This window comes from Strix aluco, chromosome 17 (genome assembly GCF_031877795.1).
Source record: "Strix aluco isolate bStrAlu1 chromosome 17, bStrAlu1.hap1, whole genome shotgun sequence".
NCBI classification, from domain to species: domain Eukaryota; kingdom Metazoa; phylum Chordata; class Aves; order Strigiformes; family Strigidae; genus Strix; species Strix aluco.
This window is the reverse complement of record NC_133947.1, coordinates 15,606,929-15,628,253: the sequence shown is the minus strand read 5'-3', so window position 1 is coordinate 15,628,253 and position 21,325 is coordinate 15,606,929. Positions and strand designations below refer to the sequence as shown.

The 21,325-nt window shown below is 50.1% G+C and overlaps 1 protein-coding gene across 5 annotated transcripts in view; it reads right to left on the bottom strand.

Annotated features, from left to right (window-relative positions):
• The window catches only part of RALY (RALY heterogeneous nuclear ribonucleoprotein), a 140,308-nt gene that overhangs the window by 15,902 nt on the left and 103,081 nt on the right, over positions 1 to 21,325 (bottom strand). For all 5 annotated transcript variants that reach the window (XM_074843146.1, XM_074843144.1, XM_074843149.1 and 2 more), the window contains 2 exons: positions 6,517 to 6,781; positions 1,369 to 1,441 (listed from right to left, as the gene is read on the bottom strand). In XM_074843146.1, coding sequence (XP_074699247.1) covers positions 1,369 to 1,441; positions 6,517 to 6,772 — 329 coding nt within the window. In that variant the 5' untranslated portion in view covers positions 6,773 to 6,781. The remainder of the gene's footprint in view (positions 1 to 1,368; positions 1,442 to 6,516; positions 6,782 to 21,325) is intronic.

Here is a 21,325-nt window from a genome sequence, read left to right as displayed (position 1 = left end):
GGGTGGGAGGAAAAGTTTGCCTGGTGAAAGCTGCAGAGGAAGAGCTCAGCTGAGAGACTCGTGGAAGGTCTCAACAGATGCCTTGCAGGTGGTGGTGGGAGGGTTGCTGAAGCTCTGGTGGGTTTGCCTACGCCAGAAGAGTGCTGCCACCACTGAGGTTTGCCATTTCCTAGCACACCGATGTTGGACTGAGTCTGAATCATAGATTTTTTCATTTCTCTTCTTTCCTCTCACTTTTTTTTTTTAATTTTTGTAGAAAAATCTACAGTTCTCTCATGATATCCTTTTTTATTACACTCACCTATAACCCTGATACTGATTTTAGCCTTTTCTTCCCAACATCACACCTTCTAAATCCTTACTTACTCCGTGTCCCAGTCTCCGTACCATGAGACTGGCTTAAAAATAATGAGAATTTATAAATAAAACACATTTTGGGATCTTGTTATTTGTTTTTTGGTTCTTGAACCTGCAGGGTACTCTCCAAATACCTTTTAAAGTTTTTCCTTCTGCAACCACAGGAGCAAGAACTTAATGAGTTTCTCCCATATTCCCATGACTCCAGACTCTGGGGCTTAAAGAAGAATCTTCACTTCTTGTGAAAATCTTGATAAAGTCTCCAGAGCTGGCAACAGTGGCACTGAAGGCTCACTCTGATATCTCTAACACCCTACATCCCCCACAGACCTACTCCATGTCCCGCCTGTCCCTCCCATTCCCTTGATCCCTTGGTCACTGCTCCACAGCACAGGCTTTCTTGGGCCTTCCCCTGGCCATCTCCTTGGTCTACCTCCATTTGTTGCCCTAAGGGCTTCCCACTTTCTTCCTTTCTTTTCTCCCTTTCCCTGTCATTTTTCTCTTGCCCTTTTCTCCAGCATCTTCCCCTAAATTATCTCTTGTTCCCTTTTCTCCCCCAGCACCCAGCATCCACCATTGTGCCACAGATGGAGGAGCTGGGGCTGGAGGGGAGCGCTGCTCTTGGTACAGTTCTTTCAAGACCTCTAATGTGGTTAAATCAGGCAGTGCCCGCCTTTCTCCAATGATCTCCAGGTCCAACACTGTTCACGGGTTGGACCATGCCCAGGCAGAGCCCCACAATGCCGTGGGCACTGGCCAACCTCGGGTCTGCTGCCGATGCCTCTTGCTGGCTCTCCTCCCTGCAGCCCAGCACTGAGGGGCATTGCAAAAGCCAAGAAGCTCATGGGAGCAGAAGATCTGAACGTGCAGCAGTGGCCCAGGGCTACCTGGGGTAGAGGCCAGGGAGCTTGGGGCAGCAGCCTGGTGGGGGGCATGAAAATCAGCCTGAGCTGGAAGGTAAATAGCAGCCTGGAGACCTCACCGCAGGGACGTGGCACGGTGGAAACCTACCTGTACAACGCGGAGGCTGCTCTCTTCAGCCCTTTAGGTCTGTTGGGTTTAGGTTCCCCAGCCATGTTGATATCTGCAACGAATGGACACGCAGCTGTGACACAGCATGTCCACACTCACCGGCAGCCGTACCTGACCACGGAGCAAGGGAGGCTGTGCACAGCCCTGCCATAGCAGAAACAAACTCCTCCACACCTCCCATTGCATTTCTACCTGCTTTTAGCATGTTTGGGGCCCTGCTGGACCTCCACAAGAAGGCAAATATATTCTGCACTTGGCAAGCCTCTTCCTTTTCCTTTAAAATGCTACTAACCATTTATTTTTGAAGTCAATGCCCTGGACATGGTCTAACCCATACACACAAATTCAGGACAGGCTTCTCAGGAGAACTCGGTGCTGTTATGATAAGGCATGGACAATACATAAAACTGCTGCTAACTGCTAACAATTTATCCCTTGCTCCTTCTAGAATAAAAATGAATGCTAAGCACGAGCCAGCTGGGCATCACTGTGGACTGGGCTGCACTAAACGCTGTGCAGGGTGCAGGCACACGCCTGCAGCCACCTCAGCTGATCTCAGGGGAGCATCTTCTACCAGGAAAGGTGAGAATGAGCTCCTCTAATCCGCTGAGGAAATTTCTCTCCTCGGCCTCGGTGCCAAGCATGCTTTTGACGTGAGAATAAAGTGATACAGCCAATTTCATGGAGGCTGCCGAGAGCCTGGCAATCTAACGCTGAGTGTGGCCCCAGAACCACAGAGAGATGAGCTACTGGGAGCACGAGGCCTCACCTCCTCTTTGTTTCTTAGCCCAGGAGTGAGCAAATTCCCTGATGGCTTCTCCAAATCAGCCCTAAACTTCTTCTGTTCTTCAGGTCCTTTCTGTCTAAGTAAGTGTCAGACCTCTGGGCATGCCAGATCTGAGCCAAGCAAGACAGAATTTCCTTACGTAGACCAAAAGGATCATTTGCATGGGGCTGGACATGGGCTGCCCCACAGCACTGGGACACGTCCCTCTGCTAAGCTGGTGGCACAAGTTACAGCTTCTGAGGTGCAGGTGGATTTGAAGGTCTCCAGCTGGGGCTCAAGGTTCGTGGATCTGTGACTGCAAACTGGGGTACTTAAGTTCTCACCTCTTCATGGCTTGCAAGATATGCCATGAAACTCAGCAGGTTTAAGCTTATTAATTGCTGCTTTTTTCATGCTGCATGAAGGGACTTTATGGAGAAATGTGGACAGGCTGGTCTACTCACCACCAAAATAAAGAGCTTGCTAAGTGATCTGAAGTGAACAATCTGCTGACTTCGTTATTAACCAAGAAAATCACCTTCAGGAGCACAAGAAAGCTGCAGCACTGCTGACACAACCTGAGCAGGAGGAGTGCAGGCTGCACACGAGGGGCAAAGCTCTGGAGCACGGGCATGCTCCCACTGCCCAAATGTCTTGCTGTGCAATTCCTAGGACTGCCTCTTAGGGTCTAGCAAGAGACACCGTTCCTACTGAAGCTGGATCCTACTATAAGCTTGCATAACGAGTATGGTATTACGGTGTCACTCAGCCATTACACTGAATGTTCCTCTCGAGGCACATTCAGATCAGAGCATGTGTTTTCTTTGCTGCCTTTCACCCTCCATCCTCCCATACTCAACTGCTAAGGAGGATGCAGAAGAGCGTTGAGCCTGAACATGAGCAGCAGCCCGCAGGGCCATAGGACAGGTCCATGGACAACTGCTGCCAGTGTGAACATTACGCATGCAGGTGCCTTTCTAAGTCTGTTGAGCAATGCAATGCTTCTGGCAGTGCTGTTTGCTGCAAAGAAAGAGAGGAATAAATTCTTCCTTGGTACATCCCAGAACACATTCCTGCTCAGCTCCAGTTCCCCTGTTGTGAACCCTTTTTGCTGTCAGGGTGCATCTTGCCAGCTGCCAGTCACTTTTCTTGCAAAATGGAGAGCTAATGATAGCACAGTGCTGATTAACACCCTTCACGGGAGACACAATGAGAACCCAAAGGTGGATAATGACAACAATTAGCTCAATTTGGTGGTAAGCACTGCTAGAAACAGCACTGTGGAGCCTTCATTGGTGCATGCAGACAGACCAGGAAATTTATACTTTCAAGGTATAGTGGTAATGGGCAGTCAGATCCCTCAGGATTCTGCTGATAGTGAACAAGGAGAGACAAGAGCTCAGGCACGCACATCAGCCTGGACAGATTTTGCATCTCATTCCCATTCTGGTTCCCTCCTCTGCATCACTGAATCCATCTGCCCACCCCAAGGCAGTACCTATCCCTCCTGCTCACATCCAGGCACCTTTGCCCATGCTAAATGGGGAGGTCGTGCTTTGTCTGGCCAACATGGTAGGGTCAGGTTATGGTGTGGATCCAGCTTCCAGTGCAGAGCTCCCCCACTGGAATGCTAATTGCCTCCTGCAATGACTGGGGTGTCTGGGAGCCTCTGGAGAAAGGTTGCCGGGACCTGCCTGGCAGAGTAGTCCATGTCCCAACACAGGATGGGCTACAGCCATGGTTTGAACCTCATCAATCAAAATGCAAGTTTGATTGTTTGCATTTGTGGTGACAAAAGAAGAAGAAAAAAGAAAAAAATGGAAGAAATGCTATCAGACCACTTAGCTTGAGAGCTGACCTTAGCTGGGACATGTGAGCTAAAAAGATGCTGCCTGCTTTGCTCATTCATTCCAGTATGTGCTGGAAAATGTCACCTGCAAATCATCACTGGTACTGAGGAGCAAATGGAGGGCTGAGCCCTCCTGCCACCACCAGCACGTGCAGCTGTCCCATGGCAGTGCAGCCACCATGCTCCCGGAGGGGGCAAGTACCACCGAGAGCTGGAGTCATTCACTCATGGGGTTTCTGCAAGGAGCAGCTTTTCTATGATCTATTAGAAGGGCTTGCAAGAGCCTTGATAGATATGCTGAGGGAGATATGAGATTCTTAAACTACACGCCCACTCAGCTGAGAGGAAGGCACAGCACTCACATCACACGCAAAACTACGATGTTCTCCCGTTTCTTAAATGATGGTGCAAATTCTCTTTCCCACCTGACCAGTCAAGGCAGGAACGGTGGTTTCACTCGACCTGTGCCATGCAGGGCTGCTACAACTGAGCCACTACAGCCAGTGCTTGCCATGCAGGAGTGGCTCTGGGTTCGGGGAGGGATGCTGTCCTGCTGAGTGACCACCAGCTGGCACAGGGGACAGGTGGCCTTGCACTGCCAACAAGCTGCTGCCCCTGAGCAGGCTGGGGACACTCTGCCCCTACACCTGGCACTGCCTTGAGCCATGGTGCCCCCCAGTGCGGGCAGTGATTCCCCATGAGCTCCTGCCATGCCAAACGCAGCCGTTTGCCTGGCAGCCATGGTTTGCAGCTCTTCCACAGGATCCCGTGGCTGTACCCTGCTGCAGTTACTGGCTGGAGCTGGCAGGGCAGAGAGCAGCCTACCTTCCTGCCCACCTGGGGAGAGAAGGTCTACCATCACCTCAGAGGACCCTCCCAAAAGCCTGCCCATGAACAGAAGCAGGGACAGTCTCTTCAGCAACATACCTACCATGTTCCCTGCTGGTCCCATGCTGTCCTTCCTCTCCCATTCCTACGTGGCCATCATCTCCTCTTTTTTAGGGGGGGACTTTCTACCTTGTTTTGTGCAAAGACATTTTCTAACCACATTGTTCCGCTCTTCTTCTCTGCTGGATGCTCCTGAAAGGTGAGCGTCCCTGTGTTTATACTGGTCCATGAACAGCAAAGGAAAGCCTGCTGAGTGATTCTGTGGTAGGACTGGCCCATGAAGGGACAGCAGATGAAAGGGAGCTGAATTTGCACCTCGTCCAGTACATGTATGGGACTCCCAGTTACAATACAGCCCTTTTGTCTTGCTGGCATGCCAGACCTCTGAGACCAGCACTGAGAGGGGAGTAAGAGGTTCCCATCATGGCAAACCTTTCATCTCTCCCTTTGGTTAAGTGGGCCAGTGTTGCCTGTCTCCTAGCTGCATCTTCTGTGTCTGTCTGGAGCATTTCAGTGAGCTCCTTTGCTCCCCAAGGCTCTCTTCATCATATCTACAGACCCTGCACACGTGGGCAATGTCTGGGCTGGAAGCATCCCCGGCACACTGCGCTTCGCCTCGGTCTGTCTGCAGCTCCGCTCTCTGGACCATAAGAGAAGTGAAAAGAAGTTTCTCATATTTGAATAAACCATGGATGGAAACAGCACACTGCCTTAAAGATCAGATCTAGCATGCAACTTTTTATTTCAGACTGCTGTGACAGAAGCAGGGTGGGAATGGGCTGCAAATCACTCTCCTGGGTGCCCAAGGACCACTGTCAGCAGCAGGCTTGGAACTAACAATTTTTCATTAAAAATACTGTCTCTAGTTCCAATTCTCAGCTTAGAGCTGGTGACAAGAGCTTCTCAGCATGTGACACTTCAGAGCAATCTGCAAAATAAGGATGCAGCTGGGAGCAGCTGGGGTGGTTTTGTTTGTTACCTCTTATCACACAGCAGTGCAGATGAGAGACTTTCATGTGTCTAGGAGGAAAGTTATCTTGTTTAACATCAGCTGGGTAGTTAGTCTGAGCAAGTCTGAGTTAGACTATCACCTCTCTTGATAGGCAGAGGGTAAGGCCTGGTCCAGAAAGAGAACAAACAATGTCTTTTCCCACTCTTGTTCTTCCCTACCAGATCAAGGACAAGGACATGGGATGATTCAGAACTGTTTTAGCTTCTACAATCCCAGCCTGTAACATGAGTTTTTGGGCCACAGTGTCACAGCCCTGATATGCCTGAATAGCCATGACCAGCCTCAACTTCTAGCCCCTACCCACACGGGACCCAGGAACCTTCAGCCCCTACCTGAGCTGTGTTGTAGGAGTGCCTGTGCCTGGCCACGGACCCTGCTGATCCTGACCCACTGGCTGACTTCTCAGCCTGGCTCTAGACCTGCCTTGTCACTATGGACCTGCTTGGTCATCACTGGGTTGGGCCTGACGTGCTCACCATCACTGGCCCTGACCCTGATCTGCAAATGGATGTCCCAGTTTGACCTTGGACTGGCCATCCCTTCACCATCCCCTGGGGAGCAACCAACCTATGTTCCACCTGGACACCCAAAATGGCTGAAGAAACTACTTACCCAGCGTCTGGCCAGCAAGCACACGCCCATTCTCACCCAGGACAGCAGCACGTGCGTGCCTCTCGTTGGAGTACTGTACGAAGGCGTAGCCCTTGTGAACGGAGCAGCCCACCACTCGGCCGTACTTGGAGAAAATAGTCTCCACATCTGACTTCTTGACCACGGCTGTGTTGAGGTTGCCAATGAAGACTCTGGAGTTGATGGACTTGGGGTCATTCTTGTTCGTGATGTTGCTTGTCTGCACCTTCAATGACATCTTGAACACCTGAATGAACAAATTGGGAGTCAGGAAGGTGTACAAGGGAATTGCCAGAGTCTTAAAAGAAGGGGTGGGGGATAAATCTCCCAGCAAGCCTGGAGCAAAGGAACCAGCTCCTCAACTTCAAGTAGTCACAGCTGGGGGAATTCCATCTCTGGAGAGCCCCTGTGTGTTGGGGAGGCGACTGTCACAGCCAGTGCAAAACTCTTATTGGAAACCAGCAAGGTTTATACTCTGGCTTATACTCTGGGTGTAAGCTGGTTGCTTTCAGGGGACAAAACAAGATTTAAATAAATTTTACATCTAAGTAAAAGCTTTAATGCTATTATACGAAAGCTTTGACCTCTCTATACTCAGTTACAATACAAAGGACTGCTCTTTTTAAATCAGTTTGCATCCAGCACCTTTGTTCATACCCACCCTCCTGGGCTTTCCCCTGCTGAGCACCCAGCACAGGCCAGCTCTCACCACACCCAGGGACAGCCTCGTCCCCGTGGATCTGCACTTGCAGCTGGAAGAGGACTTGAGTTTTCTGGATGCAAATGAAGAGATTTAAGTGGCGAAGCAGCCCATGTGCTCCTGATAGCTGCACTCTGCTGCCTGCCTGCGCATTTACACGCTGGGCTTTGAGCTGAATTTTGTGCAAACAGGAGGTGTCACTGTTAGCTTGGAAATCACTAAACCATCAGCCGGATCTGCTGGAAGCCACTCCAACCTGCTTCCCATAGCTGCAAGGCATGATCCTCCAAGTTTCTTGCCTGGGTTATTTCATGGACAGCCTCTGAGAACAGACTTCACCTCTGAGGACTAAGAGGACCAAGGGACGGGGCTGGAAATTGTGTGAAATTAAAGCTAGTCTGGCTGCCTGTCGGGCTGCCTGCTCACATTTCCACAGCAAAAATTACAGCTGTCCAAAGACATCAGCTTGATTTTCATCTTCCAGAAACAAAGGGGATGCTTTGGGACCTCTATTGTCTGCTGCATGCACAGTGTGTGGTTTTTACCTGGGAAGAGTCAGCTCAGAGCTATGGAAGGTATTTTATGATGCACGTTGAGATGCTGCTCTTCCCCAGCCCCTTCCAACAGCACCTGCAGGTTCTTCCAGCACCTGGGGCAATGCCACCAGCATGTCCACAACTCCAGGTGGTCACTGAGCCTGGCACAGGGGACACACTGGTACCGCAGGGCCATGGTGTCCCCTCCCTGGCAGTCCCCAGCGTCTGTCCTGGCACTGGGCAGAGCTAAAGCACCACCTGGCTTTGGGGTTTTGGCTCTCTGGGCTCCAAGCCGAAGTTTGTCTGAGCAGCTTGGTCTGAGGTGGGGACAGTGGCAACTGCCTGACTGCACGGGTGCAGCTCCTGTGGACCCTGTCACCCTGGTCCCCAAGCCCTGGCAGGCTCTGCTTGCCCGCAGTCCAGCCTGCCCGAGGCACTGACACTGGCAGCGTGTGATGCTCCGGCTTTGCCAAGCCCTAAGCCACACAGTTAGTCTTTCCTACACTCCTCACCAGGCAGGCAGAGCCTGGGAAAAAGCCACATTTTTTGGCATGCTTTTTGTGGTTGCACCCAAGATTTTCAAAAAACCCAAGTCCTCCTTATCTTCTCCTTCACAGAGCTTCCCCACAGGACACAAAATCTCTGGTTGCTTCTATCTCCTCTTAAACCTGTTAGGGGGGATAACTTCATCATACCTATCTCACCCCTTTGCCAGATGACCCCATTTGGCTCCTTGGGCGATGGATGTCCCTTCTGAGCTACCAGCTCCTTGGGATACCCAGTGCGGGGCTGCTCCAACCCATGGTCCCGTTTTGCCTGAGGGTAATTCTACCCATACAGAGAAGCAGAAATGCGTTAGGGCTCACCACCAGTGCCTCTGTATCTCCAGGATTTGAAGCTTCAGTCCACCATGGAGGTAAAGAGACAACAGAGGAGACTCACCCAGCACCACACACAGATGGTGCCTGCAGCCCGACCCGGGGAGACATGGCGTGTTTTAACACCAACCGCAATCAATGAGCTCTGAACAGACAAGCTGTGATGTGCAGACCTCCACCTCTTTAATTTTGAGAGCACAAAGGACTGGACATTTAATTCCTTTCATCATTTACAGCCAGATCATACAGAGCATTGGAGATACCTTGCACAGCTGATCCTCTATGCGGAGCAGGGGAAGGATGTGATGGCACAATAAATCTCGTCTGGCTCTAACCCCTGTGACTCTGTTAACCTACCACTGAGGTTGGAAATGTCTCCATGCTAAATCCACTCAAAAAAAAGTTAGACTTTGTCTGAGTCTAGCTTGTTGTATTTTCCCTTTCACCCTTATGGATTAAAAGGGCCAGAGACTTTTGTTTTACTACTTTAAAAACAATTCTTGGCAGACACAGTGTTCCTAAAAACACTGGAAAATATAACCAAAGGACAGGACTTTTAAAGGCATCTAAGTGAATTATATTCTCACATCTTTGGCAAGTGGTGCCCAACCTCTTCAGGTTGCTCCAAGTTCCAACCTATATAATAACACTTGTTTAATGCTATCTATTTTAACATATTTTTGCAGTGCAGTCTGGAAGAGGTTCACAAAGGAATCTGTCCCCATTCCTGGTGCAGAGGTGGAGAAACGGAGTAAGAGCCAAGGCTGTTTTCAGCCATTTGCTCGCTTTGGGTACCCAGCTTGAGCCTCAAGGACTTGTTTCACAGAAATCTCAAGTATCTGCACAAAGCCCAGCTGGAAGCTGCTCCAGAATGGCCAATCCCCAGGGAATCTCCATCCTAAACCTGCTGGGACTGGCTGAGGTTATGTGGGACCTTCAGAGAGCCTGCACACATGTAGGCTATCTGTAGCTAGGTGGCCCTGGATGGTCTTGCTACCCAAGGTCACATCCAAGCTGGTGTGAACCCGTGGCTCTCCCTGCCTTGGGGTTTCAGCATTGTTGCAGGACAGTGACTTCAACATGTGGCTTTACGCTTGGTGACTCCTGGAGTTTCCAGTTCCTGCTGCCTGTATTCTTTGTTTCAGAGCAAATCTGCCCTGGCACTTCTGTCACCCACACTTGGCCATGCCACACGGACATCCTTGGCCCCACTTAGCTGCTTCCCCTCTAGATGATGCACTACCGCTTTTCCATCCTTGATTTTCTGTCAGAGTTTATGCAAGCTCCAACCCATTTTGCTACCTACCCATGGCTCTCCTTTCCCCCATCCCCAGTTCCTGAAGGAACTCCTTTTGCAACTGGCCTCTGGGAAGAGTACAAGCCCTTATCACTGCCCTTGGAACCCCACCATCCAGCTTTCACTGCTCTGGGAGGCCACCCATCCGGACTGCCATGTCCCAACTTGGATGCTGAGATGCTGCAGGAGACCATGTCAAAAGCCTTCCTGAAGTTAAGGCGTGTCACGTCCTCAGCCATATACTTTGCCACAGAAGGCGAACAGGATGGTCAAATTTGGCCATACCATTTCCAGGCCTGGCCCAGCCACAGGCAGGCTGGAGGCCCAGCCACAGGCAGGCTCTGTTCCTCAAAATAAAATATAGTGCTCAAATAAAATACACCCCTGTCTCTGTTTTCACATACCATTGCTGAAGAGTTTTATTACTGCTAGCCCCAGTCCCAGCTTAGGGAAACCCCAGGCTGCTGTTTGCCCAAATACTAACCAGCCCAGAAGTGTGTTATTTACAATAGTCTGAATCTCTGACCAGCTGTTTGCAGTTGCAAACACCAATTACATCAGGGTGCTGAGCTCCTTAAGCCTGTGTAGGAGGGATGTGGGTTAAGCTGCCTCTGTGCATGGGAATAGAAAAGGCTGGCTGGAGGGGTATGTGGGGGCATAAAACATGTGTTTTCCCCCAAATCTAGCGGGCTGCCCCCTCTCAGCAGGTGCAACATGAGCCAGCTCTGCTGCTGTCAATGGACCTTCCACTCTGTGGGTTTGCTTTAAAAATAAAAGAGCTGGATGAAGTTGAGGCATTTCTCAGCAGGGTGCTAAGGCACCAAGATGGATCTTCACTTGGAGAAGGACATCTCCTAAGGCATCTCCCAAGGTATGGCCTTGGCCACCATGGAGGTGAGGGGATGAAGGGGAACCTGCTCCTCTCCCAGGTCCCTGCTCCCCCGTCCCCACCTCGCACCCTCCTTGTCTGGCTCCTGTGACCTCCTCTCATGCTTCCTGCAGTTGCACTAGCATGTGTTTATCCCCTGAGCCATCTCGTCTCCTCCCCACCTGGCATGCTGGGTCCCCTCAAGCTGATAAAGCCCGTGGCTGTACAAGCTAGAGATGGGAGAAGTCACTTTCACCATCCATGGTGGGGACTGGTGGTGAAGTGGGGAGCTCAGCATCCACCTCCCTCGGTTGAGCCTTTCCCTTGGCTCCCTGGTGGAAGCCCCAGTGGCTTCGGGGCCATCTCGGGACACCGTAGGTCTGTGCAGGAGATGTGCCTGTGGCTGACGAGCGATGGGACGGGGCCACCAGATGGCAAACTCAAGGTCACGCAAGGTGATGGCCACGCCTCTGGGAAAGACTTGGGAGGAAGCCAATGAGGACCTGATGTCCCTGCTGATGGGATGCTCTCCCAGTGCCATCTGCCCACTGACTGCTGTCCCTGCCCAGTCAGGGAGCATTGTCCAAGGGTGGGGAGCTGGGACTCTGGGCTTCTAGCATGGCACTGCTCTGAGATTTTGGGCACCATCAGTGATGTCCTCCATTTAACAAGCGGCCTGCATGGCTCTGATTTTGCAGTTTATAAAACACTTGGCACTGCTCGTTCAAAAACCCTGTGCAAAGTGCTTTCTGCTGCCCCATGGAAGCCTGGCATCCCCTGGAGAAAATGGCTTCCCTTGCCTTCTCTGTCCCATTCGTTTAGGGTTTCTTCTCCACACACCATATTCACTTCTCATCACTTATGGCCCCCTTACCATAACAACTGGAAAAGGATATTTTAATCATTGCATATTAATATTTCATACTCCACCTAACTACACTCCAGCAGAGCACTTTGCATTGTGTGTGGATTAAACCCAACATGGCAATCAGCCACGCTGGCTTAGTGTCCCTTCCACGTGAAACACCACAGCTCGCTAGCGCAGTGCTGCGAAGTAGTGTCTCCTCAAGCCGCCACCTCTTTGATATGCCACGTAAAAACCAGTGGGCATGAGTCAGAGCATCTTGGTGATATGTCTGATTAGAAAAATATACACAGCAGAGACACATATTACCAGTTATAGATTAATATTCTAATAACTATCGCTGTCTTCAGCAGCTGCATTTTCACAGCTATTATTTTACCTTTCATCCTCCAACCCACAACTGCAACAAAACGGACTTGAGTTGGAAAAGAGACCAAGACAAAATGCAACTAAAAATAATACTTGGACATAGATAAATAAATGTATAAATGTTCATCTGTAGGACCCCAGAGAACACCAAGGATGGATTAGTATGATTATCCCTGTTTTCTGCAAGGGAAACTGAGGCCTAGACAGGAGACGTCTGGGGTGGAGGGGTGGGTGCCACCGGCCTCACCAGAGTTTACAGAAACATCATAATAACACCTCTCACTCCCAAACACGAGACTTAAGGATGAGATTGTCTGAAGTTCCTTCCTTCCTTCCTTCCTTCCTTCCTTCCTTCCTTCCTTCCTTCCTTCCTTCCTTCCTTCCTTCCTTCCTTCCTTCCTTCCTTCCTTCCTTCCTTCCTTCCTTCCTTCCTTCCTTCCTTCCTTCCTTCCTCCCTCCCTCCCTCCCTCCCTCCCTCCCTCCCTTTGTACCCGAAAAGTCAATGGCACCCCTGTGCCATTTCTTAGAGGTGCTGAGGACCGCCCTGAGGTCCCACGAAGCTCCCACGCTCACGTTGAGGCTGTGCCTGCCTGCGCATGCCCCTGCTCTGGCCGCTGCAGCGCTGGGAGGTGCAGAGAAGCCCACGGACAAAGTCCTCTCCCCGACAGCGCTTCTCTCCTCCTAGGACAGCATGGCTGGGAACAATGTCATGGTCCCTGCTGCCACTAATGCTCAGGAATCCCTTAAAAATATTGATATTCAATCCAGTAACAGCCCAAGGCCAGAGCTGGTTTACTTGAAAAGCCATTTTTCCTCCCTGCTTTAAGTGCCTTGCTTCACAGATTAGCTGTTTAATTGAGAGCCAGGTGTCTGAAAACCCCAGGGGCCTTAGTCTTAGTGACGAACTGTCAAAGAAGGCGGCGGCAAAGAAAAACCACTGAGCCCCACCACTCTCTCCTGCAGAAAGCTCTCTTTATTTCAGCATGACGGCAACATGCAGCCGGGCTGTTATTCTCTTATCACACTTGTTCACAAAAGGGGAGATGCGTTTTTTCATCCTGTCCCCGCTCCGCTCAGTAACAAGTTCTCCCAACTTGGTGGCTTTCCACTGGGAGCCAGATGACAAATGAAGACATGCTGCGGGGACGTCTGGCATAGGGCAAAGGGCCAAATCTGCTCCCTGCCACGTTTTGGGAAAATCTGGCATTTGGGGTGCTGAAAAAAGCACCAGCAAACCTGTGTCTTGCCAGCACACGTGATGGATGCTACGGCCCGTGGTGCACCCGCTGTGCTTTGGGGAGAGCTGGGTGGTCCTCAGCTCTGACGCCAGGGCTGTGCACCCCTGCTCACATGCTGGAGGGAGCCTGAACGACACACACAGCTTGGTTCAAGTATTCTTTAAGCATCTCGTACACTCCTGCACAGGACAAAACCTGTCCTTCTGGATTCTGCACCACCTCACTGCTTTTTGGAGGTTGCCCTCCTGCATTCATCCCAAACCTTTAATGTCCATACGTCCTTCTTGCTGCCTTCTTGCAAATGGCAAGAAAGATGATTTTTAGGGAGGAACAGGGCAGTTAACATGCCCCAGCACAAACAAATTGGCATGGCTGTCACATGCTGAGCATCTCGCTTTGGGCAGTGATCAACCCAGATGCTTGGCTCTGAGGGATTTCTGACTAAAACAGTCCTTTTAGCCAAAAAAAGTAGTTTTAAAAAGAAACATGACCAGCTGCAAGAGAGAGAGACTCCAGTGATTGCACAGCCACAGCACCAATGATGGCACAGAAATGCACATGTATTTAAAAGCAAAGTCCCTACTACCCTCGGTGCCAATCATTCCTCCCCCAAGTGCTGCGAGTAATTTGCTAGTGAGTCCCCAAACACCAGAGCCAAGCTTCGAAGCATTAGTTTAATAACCAACACAAACCCTGCAATCTTTTTAATAACTTCTGAGTCCCCAACAAGTCCTGCACAGAAACCCAGAGGGCCTCAGCCCTCCTCCCGGAGAGTGGGAAGACCCTGTTCACTGTTGTGTGGTTCAATAAACGGAATAAACTGGAAGGAAACCAGTCTTTGGGTTTTCTGGGGAAAACAGCTTCAATTCTCCCATATGTCATTGTTAAGGGACCAGAAAGTTATTAAAAAAAGGGGATAGACAAAGATGTCACAATTATTAGACTAGTTCTGCAGGACCAGGGCTGTCTTTTGGGGAAATCTCCACTATGCTGAGTGAGCTGGAAGGGCCAGAAAGCTGGAGATCAGCTCATCAGGAGCCAGACTAGCTTGTTGTAAAGCTGTGGGTTCCCTTTGCAAATCTTTTTTTCCCTTGTAAAGTGCAACTGAGCACAGCCCAGTAAGGGAGGATGCTTTTGCTGCACACAGAGCAGGTCCTTGGGTCTCCTGAGTGCTGTTTTGGGCTGTCCCACTTCCCATCAGACAAGGGACTCCTTGTACAGGGTATGCAAATTTTTCCAAACACTTCCCAGGGCTCCACCTTGCAGACGAGTCAGCCCAGACCTGTCCAGGCTCAGGCTTCGCCAGTAGCAATCACTGACCTGGCTCCTGGTCACAGCAGAGGTGCCCATCTCTTCTGCACCCCAGCGCCAAGCCCTAGTGTCACCCACCACTATCCACTCTCCATACCCAGGCCATCTCATCAGGGTTCTGTGGCTGGAGCAGCGATGGAGAAGACAGAAGGCACCGATGCTGCCTTGCAGCCCACTACGCATCCCAAAAGCCCCCAGACATTTTTCCTGGGGGGACCATTTTCTGCCTGAGGACACTGTTTTCTCCTCCTGAGCACGCAGGCTCTGCAGGCTTAGGTGGTGAGCCCAGTTTCAGCCCAGTTTCCACCCTGCACATCATATTTTCCTCGGTAGAATGAAACTGTGTTAACACCCGACATGTGGGGATACAGTGCCACCGACAGAGCTCTGGATGGGGACTGCCCGTAATGACACATGGTGATGCATCTGCACCACCCTGGGTCATGGGAGAGAAGCTGGCAATTACTGCCTTTGCAAGCACGCTGGAAACTCCTGGGGAGCTCAGGATCACAGCCGTGTTTATAACCTGACCTCATCGCCTGCTCTCCACCGAGCACTCAGGTCTCAATTTACGGGGTGGGTGAAGCGGGGTGGGTAGCTGCTGCCCACCCCTGGACTCCTTCACCCCTTTTTACATGGAGGCTGCACCCATCCTGTGCACTTGGACTGTACAGAGGAAAAAGCAAAGCTGCTGAGAGGGAGGGAGAGAAAACATCAGCCAAGTCGGGTTCATTAAAGCACATTTGCTGCAGGACGTAAGCAAAGAATCCAGACTGACACCATCAGCTTGTGGCAGATGCCGAGTTCTGCATTTCGCAGGGCTCTGGCAGGAGGGGCTGCCTCTGCCCCCTTGATCCATCCTCCTTTACACCACGTCTGATGCACTGTGAATTTTTACATCGGCGCATCCTCTCCCAGAGCCGCTCCAGGCTCGGCATCGCTGCAGCACGCTGTCACCACTCCACGCTGCCTGACGGCACCGACGGGCAAGCGTGGGGATGCTGGTGCCTCTGTGCCAGACGGCCGGGTGCGAGGCAGAATTAGTTTCCTTAACCTCTCTGGTTTTGAGTGATTTCTCCACAAATTTGGGATTCGCTCCTGTTTGATGCAGGGTGCTGCTGCCCAGACGAGCGGATGCTGAGCGCACAGCAGCATGAACAGAATTAGCTCCCTCATCATCTTCCTTCAACTATCCATCTTGCTATGCAAATAGCCTCATTTTTAAATTTTTAATTAAAACAACAAGTCATTTCAAACTGGAGAAATCCTGCCAATACTTTGAAAACCTGGCTCTGATTTAAATTTCAGTGCAACTGGTAAATCCTTCATAAAGGAGCAATAAATAATCAATAGCTGTTTTAATAAGTATTTAATCAGTTGTTAAAGGTACAATGGTTACAAAGTCTATCAGGTCAGCATATAGTTTATAGCTGTGGCTCGTAACCATCTGTCCTACATATTATTTATGCCTATAGAAAGCTTAAAAATCTATTCATTAGAGCCTTAAATCCTTCCTAGTAAGTGTGATAAAGGGATGACCTATGGCTGGAAACTCTGAGATCCATCCAAGCAGCCCCTGCAGCAGCACTGCTCCTCCACCCTGCCTGTCTCCACAAATTTGGGGCTCAATCCAAACACTGCACAGTTCATCGCACACATGTGTGCAGTCATGTTGGAGCTAACATGGCTCCCTGTGGGGCAGGACGTGGGCAGGTATGTGCATGTATGTATGTATGCACATAGGTCTGGTATCTGCCTTAGGGGAGCCATGGGGTCACGATGGGGTCACGATGCTCTGCCTTTACACCAAAGCTGCTGATCTGCATCGGCTTTGGAGGCAGTGTTTTCTCCCATCTTCTTGATAAAGCCAAAATCTCTGCTTGGGCCAAGATAGACCAAAGCTGTCCCACCAGCACTGCAACGTGACAGCAAGGAGCCCTTCGGTTCAGGGCTGAATTCCTTTGAAAACAAGGATATCTGTTGTGCACTGATCAGGATTTTCAGGCAGGTGTCAATCTTGGTGGGTTAAATTTGGCTTTCCACTCCCATGCTAACAACATCACATTTAAAACATGAGAGTCCTGGCAGCATACGATGTCAAAAAAGAAATCCCACTGTCAATACTGTTAGAAGCAAGAATTAGGGCATCTTCTGAAGCCTACGTGGATCAACAACCTGGGTTTCACCCCATGAGAAGGAGCTCCTCAGCAGTTCTTTGTCTACTTGAACATAGACTCCCCAATTGCATTGAACTTTTCTGGACTCTGTTTTTCCATTAAAATATTTTTTAAATTAAGGCATTTTTCTCCTAAAAAAAAAAAAAAAAAGCTAGGATCATCCTTTGATTGCAGAATATGCAACAAGTAGACTTTTCAGGAGTCTCTGCTTCTAATCGTCTTGGAAATCTCCCGTGAACAGACTAACATTCTTTTTGACAGCAGCAAAATAAATTTTAAAGGTCAATTGAATCAGATAAGCCCAGTCTGGCAGCACTTTCAGATGCAGAATTCCATGGATAACATTTACGTTATGTTTGAGAACAGAAACAAAATTCTTTGGAGGAAAGAATCTTTAAAAGAAAAAAAAGGAAAGAAAATGAAAAGGAAACAGCAATTAAATAGAATGTCATCCATAATCCCACTGGTGCAAAACCTGATGATTACCTACTGGGCTATGGTCAATGCTACATGTATTAATCTAATTAAAGTCCTTTTTTACAGGCATCTGAAGCCAGCTCATTAGTGTGTTACCGAGATGCTCATTAATGGCTGGCCATGACTAATTTCTTGAGAATTATTCTTTAACCCTTTATCATTCACAGCCTAATAGGAAAACACAATGGTTCTATCCCCCACTCTCTTGCTCGTATGCAGCAGAGACAGGTTCTCATCAGCCACCTATTGACTTGATGTTTCTTAATGAACATCCTCCACCAGCCCAAATGTTGTTTTAACAGCAAATGATTTATATATGAGGAAAAGCAAGTGAACTTTCTGGGAACTTTCTTAGCTGTTAATGAAGCGGCCTCTTTGCTGCTGCTTTTTGCATCTCCTGCGTGCGGCGCAGAGGAAATGGGGTGGTGGGAGAGTGGGGCTCCCAGTCTGGCCGCAGAAGAGCCTCCTGCCCATGAGCCCGGTGCTCACCTCCTCATACAAAACCCCTCTGGTCATGTCTAATGGGTGGCCCCTGAGGAGCACTCCCAAGCTCCAACACTGGGACACGTCCCACCCACACAGTGCACTGCTGTGGTTTAATTTAAACCCAGCCAAACACCACGCAGCTGCTCGCTCACCCCCCGCAACCCCCAGGGAATGGGCGAGAGAGTTGAAGGGGTAAGGAGACTCATAGGTTGAGATGAAAACAATTCAATAATTGAAATAAAATAAAAATAATAATGATAATAATAGTAATAATAGAAAATGCAAATGGGTAATGCTCACCACCACTCGATGCCCAGCCCGTTCCCTGCTAGCAATCCCAGAGAAGAGAGAATTCTGAAACCAACATCCCAGAAACCCGAGTGGAGCTTCCCAATCGACCCTTATCTATATAATGACCATGATGTTAGATGACATGGAATATTCCATTGGCCAGTTCAGGTCCATTGTTTTGGCTGCGCTCTCCGCCAGCTCCTTGTGCACCTGCACACTGGCAGGACATGAGAAGTTGAAAAGTCCTTGATTTCTTAGCAACAACTAAAAACATCAGTGCATTCTTCTCATATCAAATCCCATCCTGGATCCAAAACACAGCGCTATTCTAGCTACTAAGAAGAAAGAAAAAAAACCCAATGAGCGCTACCCCAGCTGAAACCAGGACAGGCATGATGCAGGTTCCTGTGAGAAGGACATGTGAACCTCTCACCATAGGGCAACACTGAAGTAGGGGGAAAATCTGGGCTCCAGGATGGACCCCACTTCATGCTGCCAACCCACCACCAGATAATTTTATCACCTGCCAGGGCCACCCAGCTCTCAAAGAGGAGCTGCTGCAGATGGAGCTTCACTGATGCAATTCTTGCTATTTAGCTCCGCTGGTGTATTCCAAGCAGAAGTCCTGCATCTTGATGCCACAGCTTCCTTAACACGCAAATGCTGCTCTGTTCCCAGCCAGGCTGGTCCTGCTCATCGCCCAGGCTGTGCTGTGCTCCTGGGGCTGTCCTGGCCTCTTCCAAGCCATGAGGGCTATGGCTGGTTTTTCTGAATTACCGAGCAGATGCCAGGGACTTCCACATCACCATGTGCTTCCTGTCGCTGGGGATTTTAGCTAAGCCCCAAATGCCAGGAGATCTGGCAAAACAATGAGCTGAGGAGGAAACCACGAGTGCAGTCACCACCTGCAGACCAAAGCGGTCCCTCTGGGACCCAGACCAGACTGTTCCTCCAAAATGCTTGTCCATGTTTTCCTACAGAGAAAACCAGCTGATTGTTTCCCCCACCCACTACAGGACTTCATGTCACAGGTATCACTGAAGCCAGGCACTCACTCCCCAGAGATTGTGCTAATGGGTGTGGGGGAGCAGGACATGGGATGGGGAACCTTAGGGAGCGCAGAGCAAGAGAAAGTTGCTGGTCCTTGGCACGCTAACCCTCAATTCTTTAACAGATGAGGTTTTTGACATGCTCCTTTCCTCTCTCAGAGTTAATTATCAGCTGATTGCCTTTCAAAATTATTTCAGACACTTTAAATATGCAGAATAACATATATGATTAAGATACATATCTCCGTAAAGTTGCAGGGATGTGGGCTCCAACGTCACTTGCGGTGGGATTCACTGATGTTTGGTTATCTAAATGCCACCTCCAAGGCTTCACAGAGACTGGGGAGGCATGCTCACCCCAAGGAAAGCATCTCAGATGGGAGAGATGCAGCCTGCAGTGATGGCAGAGAGAGACCTGAAAAGCAGCTGAGCTGCTTGAGATGATCGCTACAGCCAGACCTATGTGAGCAGCCATTCCTTTTCATCCTGAAAAATAATAAATCCTGCTCCCCATCTACTGATCTTTGCCTCTCCAGTTCTGTGTGGATGCAAAGACTAAAATAAAGTCTGGTTTTAAGGCGGGTACACCCGCTCCCGTGTGCTGTGCTATCCTCAGCATTGGTTCGCCTGAAGCCCAGAGGTGACTGATGCTCTGGTGATTTTCCCAGCAGCGGGCTTTGGGTCAAAGCTGGAGATGAAAGTATGTCATCTACTGCTCTCATTCTCCATCAGTATTGTCATGCCAGTCTGGCATACCGCGATTATGTGTGATGGTTCAGGACTGTGCAGACTCTCGGGGCTCTCTGTTGATGCTGTTTTCATCCCTTCACACTCTGCCAGCCCTTCTTCAGGACAGCATCGCCATTCCCTTCACAGCATTAAGTTCCCATAGTAGGGGCCAAAGACACAGACCCTTTTTTTAATAATACAGAAAGATTAGTAACCCATCATTGTTTGTTGATTATGGTCATTTTTTTCTGTAAATGAAGTTTAAAAGTCATTAAAAGATTTGTCAGCTGTGACTTATGAGCCCTTCTTGCCGTAGGGGAGTGAAGCAATGACAAATTCCCTCCATTGCTGTATCATCTGTTATGTGTTAGAAGTTGCCACGTTCCAATTACCAGGGACCCACTGAATCTGTAAACGAAAAGCAACTCAAATATCCTACACAGCTGCTGGGACCATTAGTCAGAGCTGGCGGGTTTCATTGCTGCAGCATCAGGCTGAGAGGGAGTCAGGAATAAATAACACTTTGCATGCGTGCAGGGCATCACTGGCTACCATACACGGCTTTATCAACGTTAATTATGCCTTGGGCCTGCTTCTGGGGAGGTGGAGCTTCCCAAGCAGGAGACATGGCTGAAGGGCTGCAGGAGCTGAGGGTTGGGGCCACTGGGACATGACCAGAATCAGGTGGTAGGTCAGGGCCAGAAGAGCTCTGTAGCCCCATCAAAAACAGAATAAAAAAATCAGCTTGCTCGTTTTTCTTGCTCGCAGCACAGTGACAAAGGGTACAGTTAGTGTCAAGTGCTGTGCTGCCACTTTCACGCTGGGGCAGCCACAAACCCCTGCAGACACAGAAGGGCTCAGTGATCTGCCCAGCTCACCCCGCTGTGCCCCGCTCCCTGCCCGGGGAAGCTCCTCCTGATGGCACAAGGAGGAGGAACATGAAGCATGGAGAGACCGTGCTTGCTTGGAGAGGAGCTGGGAGAGCAGCTGGTGTTGTGCACGGTACCAGCGATCTGTCTGGGGTGCAGGACACAGGAACACCCTTCTCAGCCCAGCCAGCAGAGCCTGCCATGGTCCGTCATCTCCGCTCTGGGATGGGGGGGTCACTCCCCATAGATCATCATGATGGAGGCATCCAGTTAAAGCCAAATTTGCCTGCCAGGGATGACACCACTCACTCCCTGCAGCTCCCCACCAACGCGGGCTGCTCAGCCTTGCCCTTCCCATGGGATGTTGAACAGTTTCCCTGCACCAGACGGGCACTCCTTCTGCCCCTCGCCCACACAGGGCTCCCAAATACCCCAGGGAAGACAGGGCCAGGCTACTGGACCCTGAGACATGGCAGGAAGGTAGAAGCTCTCCAGGACTCTGTCACCCTTTCTCTAACTCTTGCCCTGGGGAGCAGCCCCAGTGTGTGTGTTACATGCAAAGCTGATGCCTACCAGCAACTCCCAGTGCTCGCCCACCGCTGGGGAAGGGCATGCACCAGATGTTACCAATCTGTCTGGGCGATGTCGGGG